The 14,359-nt window shown below is 38.8% G+C and overlaps 2 protein-coding genes and 1 pseudogene across 4 annotated transcripts; 1 reads left to right on the forward strand and 2 right to left on the reverse strand.

The window, feature by feature from the left end:
• Positions 1–51: 51 nt before the first annotated feature.
• LOC137725866 (S-adenosyl-L-methionine-dependent methyltransferases superfamily protein) lies at positions 52–5,055 on the reverse strand. 2 transcript variants are annotated; one of them, XM_068464688.2, is made up of 6 exons: positions 4,580–5,055; positions 4,194–4,257; positions 3,671–3,863; positions 2,773–2,846; positions 1,801–1,956; positions 52–302 (listed from the first exon to the last, which is right to left on the reverse strand). In XM_068464688.2, the coding sequence occupies exons 1-6, from the start codon at positions 4,830–4,832 to the stop codon at positions 176–178; spliced, it is 867 nt and encodes a 288-aa protein (XP_068320789.2). In that variant the 5' UTR covers positions 4,833–5,055; the 3' UTR covers positions 52–175. The 2 variants fall into 2 exon arrangements, with proteins under 2 accessions (XP_068320789.2, XP_068320790.2); XM_068464689.2 differs by lacking the exon at positions 4,194–4,257 and having other exon boundaries at positions 3,671–3,879; positions 4,580–5,050.
• A 1,821-nt stretch (positions 5,056–6,876) lies between these two features.
• LOC137725841 (protein SENSITIVE TO PROTON RHIZOTOXICITY 1 pseudogene) lies at positions 6,877–9,593 on the forward strand (annotated as a pseudogene). Its single transcript, XR_015963101.1, has 2 exons — positions 6,877–7,169; positions 7,806–9,593. The product of XR_015963101.1 is annotated as a protein SENSITIVE TO PROTON RHIZOTOXICITY 1 pseudogene (transcript).
• A 277-nt stretch (positions 9,594–9,870) lies between these two features.
• Positions 9,871–14,245, reverse strand: LOC137725840 (FHA domain-containing protein PS1). The gene is made up of 6 exons (XM_068464646.2): positions 13,785–14,245; positions 13,482–13,687; positions 11,337–13,172; positions 11,068–11,203; positions 10,572–10,963; positions 9,871–10,461 (listed from the first exon to the last, which is right to left on the reverse strand). The coding sequence occupies exons 1-6, from the start codon at positions 14,101–14,103 to the stop codon at positions 10,225–10,227; spliced, it is 3,126 nt and encodes a 1,041-aa protein (XP_068320747.2). The 5' UTR covers positions 14,104–14,245; the 3' UTR covers positions 9,871–10,224.
• Between the last annotated feature and the right edge of the window lie 114 nt (positions 14,246–14,359).

Here is a 14,359-nt window from a genome sequence, read left to right on the forward strand (position 1 = left end):
TGCGAAGAGAAGCGTCTACGCGGACAATAACTGAGCACGAGAAGCATGACCTTGACCGTTAACAAAGGATATGTGTATAGGAATTTCTTGCTGTTATCTTGACAGTAACAGAGATTTTCGTGCTACAAGATTTCATCCTTTGAATAAGACATGAATATTGGAGCAACTGACCGATTCAACATCTCTTGAATATGAAAACAAGAACTGGAGACCATGATCGGTTTACTGTCTGAAACTCGGAGCAGATCCACGTCTCAACCGGTAATTTGGAGATGAAATCTTGGACAGTCTTCAGTTCTTCCCTGAATTTCCAAAAGGAAAACATAAGTCTAAAACATAAGAGTCGATGAGAAGAACACAACTGCCAGTATTAAGCTAAACAAGATACGAACAAAATCATAAACAATCCTAAAAATAACATACTCCTCAGTAGCATAAATAACAGGAAAAAAAACAAACAACTCTCTGAAATCTGAAGCAGCAGATGCCCACAGAGAAGCCTAAAATCTGAATCCCACAAACAATCCAACTCCTCATCAGCCAAATTATCAAGGGGTGTGCTATCCACACACCCTTTTTTACTTCTCACACACTCTTCTAATTTTCGGCCGTCCGATTGGATCAGTTGAATAAGATCAAAGGACAAAAATTAAAAAGGGGTGTGGGAGAAGTAAAAAAAGAGTGTGGATAGCACACCCCATTACCAAAAACCTTCCTATTCAGTTCTGCCCATAAAACCCTTCTTTCGTACCCCTAAAGAAACTAAATTCTCACACAACAAAGCATTATATGACACTGGAATGGACCACCATAGGCCTGTCACCTTGAGTAATCGCGACCATAAAGGATATCGCACAGGGAAATGAAGCAATAAGTGATCCATATTTGTAGAAGCCCCCGTCTTCTTTGAAACATTTCACAAATATTAATCTTCTCACGAGCAATTAGCCAAACTAGCAACTTAGAAGGTTCTTTAGCTTCCCATATTACAAAGGAAGGTGTGACAGTAGCAAGGGTACAATTATTCAACACATCTGAAAAAGATAAGCAGGCAAATATTCGAGAAGCCTCTGACGTCCATACTCTCTTACGCGCTCAGCTCTACTTGGAACCAATCACCCAGTTTCAAGGTCTGTCAGTAAAGACTGGACCTCTCCATTCTTACTCATTAAGGTTTCTCTGACACACAAAAATCCCAACTAAGAGGGAAGGAGGACAGATTGGCACACATTCCAGCAATGGGAAAATCATGATATAAAGACAGTCTAAAGAGATGAGGCTAATTACTATAAAAATCTGTTTCCCAAACTCAAACCTCACTTTTTCCGCAACTCAACCTGTATTCTCTATCAAGCTTCCAATTTTCACTCTTCATTCCACAATAAATTCCAAGTCATGCTTCCACTTAATTAAAATCATTAAGGGACAACTAATATCAATCGTTTAAACTTTGTTTCCATATCATTACATAGTATTCTGCTGCCAAAGAACTTTTTTTTTTGTTTTGATAATAAATAACCATATATTTCAGACGGAGCTTGGAGGAACTTAATTAATCTTATATTTCCCTATGGATTTTTTCATTCTAATACTCCATCTAAGAGTTACCAGTATTCACCAAAGCTGTTCCTAACAATCCAATCTCATATGTTTATTCCCGTATTTAACAAGAAAATTACTCAGTCAGTTGTAATTGTAATATGGTTTTGCTTAAACTGCACAATGAGTGAAATAAAACCCAGGAAGCACAAACTAGCATACAAAGTGAAGAAAAAGAAAATATTAGAGCAGAAATGTTACCATCCACCAGGATGCCCCACATAAACCACTAAGCTGATAAGCCCTCCGTCCATCAGGATACCTTTTGCAGCTTCCAATGCTTTTAATGTTGTGTCTGACCGCGTGGTGAGTGTTTTGTCACCCCATGGAAGATAGCCTAGGTTGAAAGCGACAAGCCTGGCAACACCCATTTAATCAAAGTTCTCAGGAAGCAAGTTCTTCCTATTGCAGTAATGTGGTCAACAATATTGCCGTCTATATGAATAAAGATTCTATGTTTTCAGCTGTCCAAAACACTTATTTCATTTTCTCTTCTTCTGTTATATACATACATATATATATATATATATTTTTTTTTTTTGGGAAGTGTTATTGGCACTCCAAAATTCTCATTCTAAACTCCTCACAAGTGTATTTTTCTTTCCAAATATAGAAAGTTTGGAGTGTAGAATGAGATTTTTGGAGTGATAATAACAATTCCCTCTTTTTTATATATATAAAGGGAAGTGTTATTGGCACTCCAAAAATCTCATTCTACACTCCTCACAAGTGTATTTTTGTTTCTAAATATGAATGGAGTGCAGAATGAGAAATTTGGAGTGCCAATAACAATTCCCTACATAAAAAAAGGAAAAACAATGCTTTTATTGAATTTAAAGAATGGTGCAAACACAGTGACCAAGCTTAGACACTAATAACACAAAACTGTCAACTAGCTAGCAAACAATCATTATACACCTCCACAATACACTATTTTTCGAAGCTGGACTTATGCAATTGCATAATACCAGGCATGTAAGCTTTCTGAATGTATTCTTGTTTTCTTAACTGATTTTCTTTGCATTCGTTAATGAAGAACTGATGTACAAGAGACATAGAGGTCAAAGGTACTGGCATAAAATTAAATTCCATTAGGGTTTCACGTTATCACTCTGACTCAATACACAAAAGAATGGGATGAGATCATCAAGAATCTTGAATTAAAGTGAGTACCTAACAGATGTATTCCTTGGTAGAACTTCATGCATTTTACTGTGGCATTTGGAGAACAGCTTAACAAGTCCCTTCTACATATAATTGAAACTAAGAAGAATTTTCATATGTCCACAATATTACCCACAGCAAAAAAAAAAAACAAAAAAAAAAAAACTAAAAGTAAAACCACAAGATAGTTCAGTCCAGTCCCAACCACCAGTCCAGAATGAAAGCGTGATAAACATCATTATAGTTGGTTTCAATCACACTAATAAATAACTCGATCAAGGCAAACTTGTGTATGTTGATAAGGCTTTGAGTATACAAGTCAAGCATAACACAGAAGCACAAACATAGAAATACAATGAAAGCCAGAATTCTCCGTAATAAAGTGCCGTTAAAACCTCTTTTTTAAATCTAATGAGCAATCACAATCATTTTCTTTATTATTCAACAGTCAAATATGGTGCATTTAGAAGAACTAATCATAAAGACAGTGGTGAAAACATGAGTACATCAGATACTACTCTGACTCCACTCCAATGGACTCTGCAACTAAGAATAAGCAGGAGATCAAGGCAAAGCCTATATTTCCTGTAAAATTAGTCCTACATGATATGCAATGGAGGTTCAACCAGTGATGATGAGACAATAAATTACTCATGGACTGAACACAATTTTTTTATCCACACTTGTTTTGGAATCAAGACCACCGATTTCCTTCCCCCAACGGGTCCAAAACGAGCTGCCCAATTCTTTTATTACTTCACATGCAGTTTTGTTGATACAGTGACCTCTCAAGTCTCACACAACTACTCCAACTTTTTATTTCCTCAGAAGACAAAATTTGGAATCATGAATTACAAATGCATAAACTTTCTCCTTCCTCAGAAAGAAGACAATTTGTCAAAGGTACCTCATTTGGAGTGACCGAATCTTCCAGCAGAGAAGAAGTTTTCTGCAAAGCAGCTTCTTGAATGTCAAGTCCATAAACAGAACCCTTTCCCGATTCATCAGCGACCATCTTGAGCATCGCTAAGGTATCATGACCATTGCCACAAGTGGCATCAATGACCGTATCACCTTTTTGGACAACATGTTTCCATACCCTGTTAAGAAAAGAAACTAGAAGATATTCAGAGTTTAAACAATACTATAACAAAATAAAGGAAAAACTAAGAATGATAATGTATTTCATGAGACATACCGCACAAAATTACGTATAAAACTCAAAGCTCGCGAATTTAGATGTTTGTTAAACCAATTAATGTGCAGTCATTGTGCATAATACAAAACCAAAAGGCTCGAGATGCTTGCCTTGAAAACCAGAAGTGGGTTAATGGTACGCTCAAACATAACAATGCAAATGTAGGTATAAGTAAACAAAAACATGCCCGAAATGCAGACATATTTAGGGAAACTAGTGATTGATTTCTTACAAGTGGGAAACTTCTGTGGCCCTCTTCTTCCCCAAGATGAAGCTCACTAGTAGATCCTCCAATCCTGAATCATGGTCCACATTCTAATAAGTAGTTGATTCCAATTCGGTTTCACTTTAATGTCTTAATTATCAATTTTACCCCAACTCCACAACCACAGTTGACACACTAGTTATCTGTTTGGTTCCTGAGAAAATACAAAAATTAACCCAGATTTTCTCTCAGCCCAAGTAAACAAATCATAGCATAGCATAATAGTCTAGTTATTCCCCTCAAATTTTCTCAGCAACCAAACAGTTGAGGTAATTCAGACTTGGAAAATAAATGCAGCACATGAATTATCATGGAATGTAAGTGTGGTACAATTTTTGAAACACTGCACTTACCAAAGAGAGGAGAGTCTTTCGGGAAAGAAACGGAAACGGAATCACTGGCCGCAGGGGCAGGGGTTTGGGAAACGTTTCGGCGGAAGAGGTCACGAGGAGTCTGCCTCAGCGAAACGTTTCGAGGAGGAGGAGAGGGAAAGAGGAAGAAGCAGCGTGTTGAGGAAGAAGAAGTTGGAATTACCGTCAGGGGTTTGTGTATACCAAGCAAATGCGCGCCAAATCTCAATCTGACCGGCACTGCAACTGCCAGCATAGCTCCGGCGGCCTCTACCTCCTCCCACAGATAAAAGATAACGGCGTCGAAATGCACGGATCAGGATCCTCTCCCGAGCAAGGGTGAGGATACTCTGACCAAGTTCGAGTGTTAAAATTTACTAGAGACAGATCTTCAAATTATATTAATTATAATTGTTGAATAAAATTTCAACTGTACGATAAGATTAGTCAGAGGATCCTCACCCTTTTGCTTATGAGAGGATCCTGATCCGAAATGCACCTTCGATCAAATTCGACAATGCAAATGCCGCCCGAATTGAAATTTCTGTAAAATGGGTCGGGTCAGGCCGAATCAAGCCCAACTCTGGCCCGTTTAAAGTGGGCACGGCACGGTCTGGACTTTGAACTAGTTTTGGTGGGCAGCTGGGGTAAGCCCTACCCACATCATGTTTGGATGAGTATATTGTAAAAAATGCACTTTAAATCATTGGTACTGAGTCATTCATAGTGCGGTCTAATAGTATTTATCTTTATTTGTAAATAAAAGTATTAGCATTGTCTCATACGAATGAAAAGTTCGATGCCTAATTATGACTAACACATTGTGTCACTTAGTCTAAATCTCTCCTCTCAATGTCTCTATATCAATAATGATTAGATAAAGAGATTTGAGGTGATTAGATGCAATGCATGAATTTGTAATGAAGTAATAAGTCATTTGAAAAATACTTTATTGAGAAATACTAAAGAGACTCTTTCAAAAATAGGATCCTCGATAGACTATCTACCACCTTACAATTTAATGTTAATTCTTGTGTCAACATTACAAAACATTGTGCCAAAAACATGAGGTGACAGAGAGTCTATGGAGAGTCCCACTTTTGAGAGTCTCTTTAGCATTACTCTAAATTTTTTTTTAACAAACGATATTATCTACACTAAGGGGGTGTGGGAGTGGCTCAAGCCTCACAATAGGTCAGCCACAATAATGTGGATCAAATTCACCTTTGCTCGAGAATCGAACCTAAAACCTATTACTTACAAGTGAAAAGAAATATCACTATATTGTAGTATTAAGTGTCAATATTTCTCTACTTTATGTAGTGACTTTATAATACTCATGTAGTGCACTTTATTAACTTTGGCATTACGAAATCTCTCATAAAAAAAAAACAACATTAAGGCAAGATAACGCGTTTAGATGAGGTCCATGGAATGACATTAAAACCGAATCAAATCAAACCGTTTAACAAATGGTAAATTGGAGTAGTCATCTGGACAGGCAATACATGTCCTAGTTAGGTCATATCTCATGGGGATTGGAGAGTTGTTGTGAACACGAAAATGATGTCTACAGTTGTACATGCCGACCATGTTCCTAGAAGAAACCAAGGCACCTTCCCGTTCCGAGACGAAACGTTGGCGCACATTCCTCCTCCGTTACTTTACTTTGTAGTAAACCTCCACCACTTCACTCGTCTAATCGCATATTTTATTCCTCCTTTTCTTATTTTATAACATGGTCTATGTTTAAGATGCAAATTTAAGATGTAACAGCCTCATATTAGCCTTTTTAGAAAATATAAATGAGTTATTCTAAGAAATATGTAGATTAGGAATCTAACGGATCATCTCATAAAATCATAAAAAATAATGTAAATAGACATCTTTATTTACATCTTCTAGTAAAGATGAATAATTTAGATTCTGTTTTTCGACCACCGTGCAAACTTTTCATTTCAAAACATTTTGCATTTCCCATTTAAAATGCCCAAACGCTAAATAAACCATAAGTCTTAACGTTTGAAAAAATGTAATCTTCTTACCCAGATTTACGATGTAATAATAATTTCAAATGTAATTATTGTAAATAATAAGTTCGATGACGATTTATTATTTTTAATTTTTTAATGATACGAGTCAAATAACGCACACTAAACCAAACCAAGTCGAATTGAAATTGCATGCCCACAAATTCTAAAGAATTAATTACACACGGAAAAAGTCGTTCCGAGTTCTGGGGCCCCTCGCATATCCAATCAGACTCCAGACTTCGTCTCTTTCGGTGAGAAATCTCGACCATACAAAACTAATCAAAGATCCGATCACAGCCGATGAACGGTCTGATTGACGGGGTTGACTGCTAGCCCTTGGCCCCACTGTGTTAGACTGTAAACCGTAAAGCAGAGACTGCTGATATTTGGAAAAAAACACACAGAGAGATTGCTGATATATATCTACATATGTATATGTATATATATAGATGCAGCTGAGCTCAACTTGTGTGTCAAACGAGTATATAAATTTGACAGCCAACTGAGTGGAGAAGGAGAGGAGGCAAAAGAGCATATAAGCACAAGCACTCTACAATCTGGTGATTTTCTTACCTCCCTTTCTAGGGTTCTCATATATATATATATTTATATTTGATTTTTGATTTTTTGATTTTATTTTTTGTATGTGGTAGGATCTTATGTAATCTGTTTTGTCTAACTGAAATGGATTGTGCTGCTTTTGGGAATTATGAATGCTATTTGATGGGATTTTGGGTTTCTTACTTGGGTTTAGTGAAAATAATTCGGCTTGAGCTATCTTGAATTGAGATTTTGGGTTTCTTAGTTGTTAATTAGCAATAAGTTTGTCATTAAAGTTGTTTAATATGCACATAAAGCTCCTAATCGGTCAATATAAATTGTTTTTGGAAAACTAAGTTGAATTCTGGATGGGAAATAGGTAGGGATTAATGATTTAACTCTGAGAATTGTTACCCTATGAGGATATTTACAGTTTATGCTGAAAGTTATTTTATTTTTTGAATCATTTCATGAATAATTTGGTGATAATTTGGTGGGGAAACTGGGTATTGAATTTGTTCAGATTTTCGGTTGCTTGTCGTGCAGCTGTATCTTAATTGGATGATTCATTTCTGTTTGCGGTTGCTTTGACTTACAATGACGATTCTCTTGTCTCGTATATTAAGTTGGATTGGTGTTGGATTTTGATACATCAGGTGAGCATATAAGTTGAGAAATGGATCCTAAAGAAAGGCAATGGGACACCTGGGAGAATCCTTCCACTGGGAATGATGTGACAAATACGATTTCCTCAGATCATCCATCTTTTCGCAATTTCAAATCGCGGCAGCATCAACGCGAGTGGGAAAGTCCCTCAGTTTTAGATTATGAAATGAGGATGGAACCGTCCTTCAAGAAGTTCCACCAGCCTTCTGATTTGCAAACGTCACATACTTGCAACTCCAAGAATGATACAAAAATTCCAGATCGAGAAGGTGGTAAGATGCATGAGGCGCAGCAGCCTAATAAAATCCAAGACTGGGATGCAAGAACGACATTGAGCAATCTCACATTCCTGGAACAAAAGATCCATCAGCTTCAGGATTTAGTGCATGTGATTGTTGGCCGGAGAGGTCAAGTTCTAGGACGACCAGATGAACTTGTGGCTCAGCAACAGCAGCTTATAACAGCGGATCTTACTTCAATAATTGCTCAGTTGATCTCTACAGCAGGTAGTCTTCTACCATCTGTGAAGCATACGCTTTCCACCACATTACCTTCTACAGGACAGTTTGGGCAGTTTGGTGGGTCATTTATTCCTTCTGCAGCAGGAAATGATGCGGGTGTTAAGATGCAAATTAATAGCGGAAGCAAATTAGCTGATCAGGCCAACCAGACTGGTCTAATAAGTAATTATGGGACTGAGCATGTTGAAGAACATGAAACCAAAGATGAGGAGGATGCTGATGAAGGTGAGAACCTTCCGCCTGGTAGCTACGAAATTTTACAGTTAGAGAAAGAAGAAATCCTTGCACCTCACACTCACTTCTGTGCAATTTGCGGAAAGGGATTCAAGCGGGATGCAAATTTAAGGATGCACATGAGAGGTCATGGAGACGAGTACAAAACCGCAGCAGCACTTGCTAAACCAAACAAAGAATCCAGCTCTGAACCAACGCTTATCAAAAGGTATTCATGCCCTTATGCCGGCTGCAAGCGGAACAAGGATCACAAAAAGTTTCAGCCTTTGAAGACTATTTTGTGTGTCAAGAATCACTACAAGAGAACCCACTGTGACAAAAGTTACACTTGCAGCAGATGCAATATCAAGAAGTTCTCCGTTATTGCAGATCTGAAAACTCATGAGAAGCATTGTGGTATGGACAAGTGGCTTTGTTCTTGTGGCACTACCTTCTCGAGGAAAGACAAGCTTTTTGGGCACATTACCCTTTTTCAAGGCCACACGCCTGCCATACCCCTCGATGAAACAAAAGGAACTCTAGGGCCAGCAGACCATGGGGAAGGCAGTGAAGCGTCAAACAGAGTTGGAAGCATAAACTTCAGTGTTAGCTCCACTGCTCCTGGCGGAGGTGGTGCAGCTCAAAATCTCATGGACGTGAAAGAAAGTATTGATGATCCGACCAGTTACTTCTCTCCATTGAATTTTGAAACCTGTAATTTTGATGGGTTTCAAGAGTTCCCTCGACTCCCGTTTGAGGATTCAGAGAGTTCATTCTCTTTTCTTATGCCAGGGTCATGTAATTACACTCACAAAACTGGAGGAGGTGAGTCGAATTTCAACAATCTTCCTCGACAGTAATGATTACTCGCCCCCAGTGTATGATTTCCTATAAGAATTGTAAGGTTTAGATGATCCCATATATTTATGATTTCTTGAGCTTAAATAAATGATTTTCTTTGCCAGTTTGGAGCTGCTTGTAAGTTTTAGGTGATCCCATGTATCTGAATAATAATGCATACATAATTTGAATTTGTCTTAAGTATGTTGCTCTTGACAAACAAGAACTTTCACCACTTTACTACGATCTAGTGGTATTCCTCTTCACTCAGAAATGATAGGTTTTAGGTTCAAATCTCGTGGATGGCGAATACGATACCAAATTAGGCTGCTCATTGTGTGGCTTAGCCGAACTCTCCCTACCTTTAGTGTAAAAATATCGATGTACTAAAAAATAAAAAATAAAAAATAAAAACCTAGAACTTTCTTTCAAGGCTTCAAACATATTACGCGTATATTTCGTAAAGAATTTGAATCAGAGCTCTTTAAAAGCATCGTTTTATTTGAATGATGTAATGATGCATAACAACAAATTTCGATTCTTCAAGTTCTTGATCTAATCCCTTACATCCCCGACAAGGTTTTGATGAGGCGACCCTTATCCTTTGTGTATACAAGTTCGTTCCTTCTTTAGTCAATAGCACATTACTTTCAGAAAAAAACCAACACATGGGGACAATTTGATTCCTCAAGTTCTTGATAAAATCAGTTGAAAAGAAGTTGAAGTGCTTCATAAAGCACAAATAAGTTGACTTCTTCGGCATCATTTTGCTCGACATAACAACACCATTACAACTTGAGTTGAGAACGGAAATGAACGCTGTTTTTCAGTTCATCTAACGGATCTGCCCGTAATGAGAATTGTGGTGCAGAATGAGCTTCAAGCCCTTTGCACCTTCACCATTTGACAACTTCTTCAGAGGGCCGCAGCTATTGTACTTTTCTCTCAAAGCTACATTGCCGGAGTAAGACCATGTACGCCCACAGGGAGAACTGTCTGGCCACATAAACCTCTCAGAAAGTGGGTTCACCAGACTCACACGAAATTCTTGAGCTGTCTCACAAAGAAAACCCTGAAACAAAACCAAAATCATGTTTAAAAAAAAAACGCCTGCATTATGCGCAAGGATGCGTCAAGGGTGGAAGGAAAAAATCGTTAAAGTAATAGTTGTAGCATCATTACCTCTGCCATGGCTTTGATCTTCAGGGTAACATCATTACTGAGAAGGATAAGTTGTCCATCATTCCTCTTCATCCTTCTATGTAGAAGAGCACAATCTAGGATATGGTCTTCTGGGGATGGTGATACAAGGTCCATCGTGCTCCCACACCTCGAAAAAGTCAATGAGCCCGTTGTCCCAGAAGGAAAGCACCAACTCTTCTCACTAAATAGAGACTGCGGAGAAACAGGAGGGGTTGGAGCAATCAGTCTTCCATCTTCCTTTGAGCTCTGGACATGGATCCACCAATTTGTTTTAACCATACATTCTTCGATCCATTCCAGAACCGATTCAGCCTCTGTTTTCTTTCTGAAAAGGCCGCCACGTTGCTTCAAGCAATCCAGTTCCTGTATGACTGTTTACAATAAGCGAGTGCATTCACAATCATCAGCAACAACGTTACTTAGCAAATAGAATGACCAGGCATGAAAACTGATGCACGTATTCAAATTTCATTACCCATTCTTGGAATGATTAACTGTGTCCCATTAAGACCTTGTAGAAACTGCAATGACTTCCTTGATTCCTTGTCGAGAAGAGTAGTAGCGTCTGCAACCATAGTCCAGCTCCTCTTTCCTTCTCCAACAGATTTATTCTGAAAATTAACTTTGAGTTACATGTCTATGCTCGATAAAGCTAGTTAGAGCCATGGAAATAAATTCATGGAAGAAAGTTAGAGCAGTGGGAATAAATTTATGAAAAATTTAACCTAGTATTGACCAACTTACAGAGTGTGCATTGGCAACCTCCTTATTTTTAGTAGAACTGAAAGATATGCTGCTTTTTGTCGCTGTGTTAGGGACTGAGTCTTCTGATATGTTCTTGCCTCCGGAGCTTTTCAGTGATTGAAAGGGAATCCTTTCTCTTCTTAATTTTGTTACTGTCAACTTTTTCCCCACCCTTGCTTGATTTCCAGACGTATTTCCTGCTAATTTTGTTTCCTGGAGTTCCTTCATTATCTGGTTCTCTTTTCCTGGGGATTCAATCAGCTCTTGTTGATGGATATTGGAGACTAGATTTAGTTTCGATGAGGATGATGTGCTTGATTTGGAAGGCTTAACTTTTATCGTACCCTTCTTTTTCAAGGACCTCAGTCGAATAGTATTTGGGGTGAAATTTTCCTTGTCTGGGGTAAAGATCTCCTCGTCCTCTTCAATATCATCATCATACCCAGCCTCTGTAGATTTTCCTCTGCTCTTATCTGTTTGAAGCTTTACAGCACTAGCAGGTTTGCCTCTTCTTGTCCAAACGCTTCCCATCCTCGTGCTTGATTTATTCTCTGATCTCAGTGGAGGGCTTTCACAGAATTCCGATTCAGGCTGTCCTTCTGCAGTAAAGAGAGATTGTGGGGTCTGGCTCTCTTTGTCATCTATTATCTCTGACATAGATGAGTTTCCACATTCTGTCACAAGAGGTGTAGAAGAAATGCTTGTATCCCTCTTTTCATGATCTTCTGGTGCCACACTTTTGTTTTCTGATTCTCCACAACTCACATCCACTAGACATTCTTTTTCATCAGAATGTTCAAAATTCAGGTTAGAGAGCAAGTTGGATCTTGGTTCTGGGGTCAGGCTTTCTTCTACAACTTTCTGATCTTTGGTCTCCCTGAGGACTTCCCCGATTGGCAATGATAAGTTCTCCATCACAAGAGGTCCAGAAAAAAGACATGAAATATCAGTCTGTCCATTATCTTTTCCCAATGGGCTTTGGTTCTCAAGTTTCTCAGGTACAGAAGCAGCAGCATAAGCTTCCTTTTCCTTTTCATCAAAATGTTCGAACTTTTGGCTTATCAGCAAGTTCGGTTTTGGTCCTCGGGTCAGGATTTCTTCTGGAATTTGTTCATCTTTGTCCTCCTCAAGGACTTCCCCAGTCCGCAAGGATGAGTTCTCCATCACCTGAGGTCCAGAGGAAAGACATATACTATCAATCTGTCCCTGATATTTTCTCAAAGGGCTTTGGCTCTCAAATTCCTCAGGTACTTGAGTAGCAGGATATGCCTCATCTTCCTTTTCACCAGTAGAATGTTCAGCATTCAGGTTGACTGGCAAGTTTGGTTTTGATTCCGGGGTCCGATTTTCTTTCCCAACTAGCTGAATTTTAGTCTCCTCGAGGATTTCTCCATTCACAAGAGGCAAAGTCGAAAGAATAGAAAGATCATTCTTTCCATGATAAGCTTCTCCTTCCTCTGCAGTAAAAATGGAATTCTCCGGGTTCTCTCTTTCAGAAACCTCTTCTGTGACACAGTGAGGCTGTGGGTGCTGGTTTTCCTTTTGACTAGGATTAGATTCTTCCATATTCATAAACAGGTTCACCGATTCCGTTCCAAATGCCCAGAAGCTTGACACTTCATTCTCTTCACCGCTACCTTTTGATAAGTTCTCACCACCTTCTTCACTTTGATCACAGATTGAGTAAATGGCATTTTCCGGCAGCGGAGGTGCTGATGGGACCTCCATCTTCCCAATTACTCCCACAATTTCATCGGAGAACATCGATTCTATACCCACTGAATTTGAATCTGGAGATTCAGGTTTTTTGTTTTCAGCTGACAAAGAATTCTCCCACTGCACGAACCCAAATAGAAAACGCAAAAGAAAATTTGAATAAAGGTCATTGGCAACTGGAAAATCCCTATTCAATTCAATTAAACTGAATTCGGATAAAATACGAAACAGATTGAACAAACAAAAGAATGAAAAACCATTCAAGAAACAATCTTTTCTTTTGGGCATTCCACACTAACCATTCAATTCAATTCGTAATAATTCAAAGATGCATGAAATTAAGAACATAATCAAGAACAATTCAACAAACAATCTTTTAGGCATTCCTCAAATTCATGTCCAAAATAAACAAGCTACATAATTTCTTACCAGGTCCACTACTTGTTCTGCACTTTCATCATCTTCGTGCTCTATGAATGGCAGGAAGGGGGTTTCAGAATCATAGGCCCGACTCATAGGAATCCAGTGCAGGCTGTAGACCCTGCTGGAACCACCAAGCTGGAGCCTGTCCCCTTCGCTCAGCTCCACTCGAACTCCCGGCTCGATCTTCTTGTCCGAAACCCAAGTCCCATGTACTGCAACGAAAACCCCAATTAACCCAACTAGCCACATATTTTGGGATTTTCTCATTTAATTAAAGAAAATTTAATGAAATGCCAAATAAATAGTTACCTGAAGACAAATCGGTGAGAGAGAGCTTTTGGGAAAAGGGGTCGGAGAGGATTTGGAGGTGGAATCTGCTGATGCTGGGGTGAGTCAAGACGATGTTGCAGTCCGGGTGTCGGCCAACGATCAAGATTTCTTCATGGGATTTCCGGTGGACTGCGGAGATGGGTTTGGAGTGCGGCGGCGGCGGGGATTTGTTGACGATAAAGATGTTCTTGAGAATGGCTCCGTTCTTGAGGACTGTGAAGACGGGTATTTTCGGCTCCTCTTCTTCTTCTTCATTTTCTTCTCCGTTCAGTTTCCTGTTCACTTTCTCGTTCGCCATGACTGCTCTTTGCTCAAGATTTGAATTTTGCGCAGGGCAAACTGGGTTCGAGAGAGAGAGAGAGAGGACGAATTGTTGTGATTCCTTGAGAAAATATGTGGGAGGTTGTGGGGGGATTTTATTTCAAAAAGGCTACCGTTGTGATTTTTCAATTATATAACGGCTATTTAAGGCCGACTAAATTTTCGGATTTTAAAACTAAATTCTAAATTCTAAAGATTATAAGAAAAGTAATGTTCAATAAATAAATAAAGGT

The sequence above is a fragment of the Pyrus communis genome, chromosome 5 (assembly GCF_041283825.1).
Source record: "Pyrus communis isolate YQ-2024b chromosome 5, ASM4128382v1, whole genome shotgun sequence".
NCBI lineage: Eukaryota > Viridiplantae > Streptophyta > Magnoliopsida > Rosales > Rosaceae > Pyrus > Pyrus communis.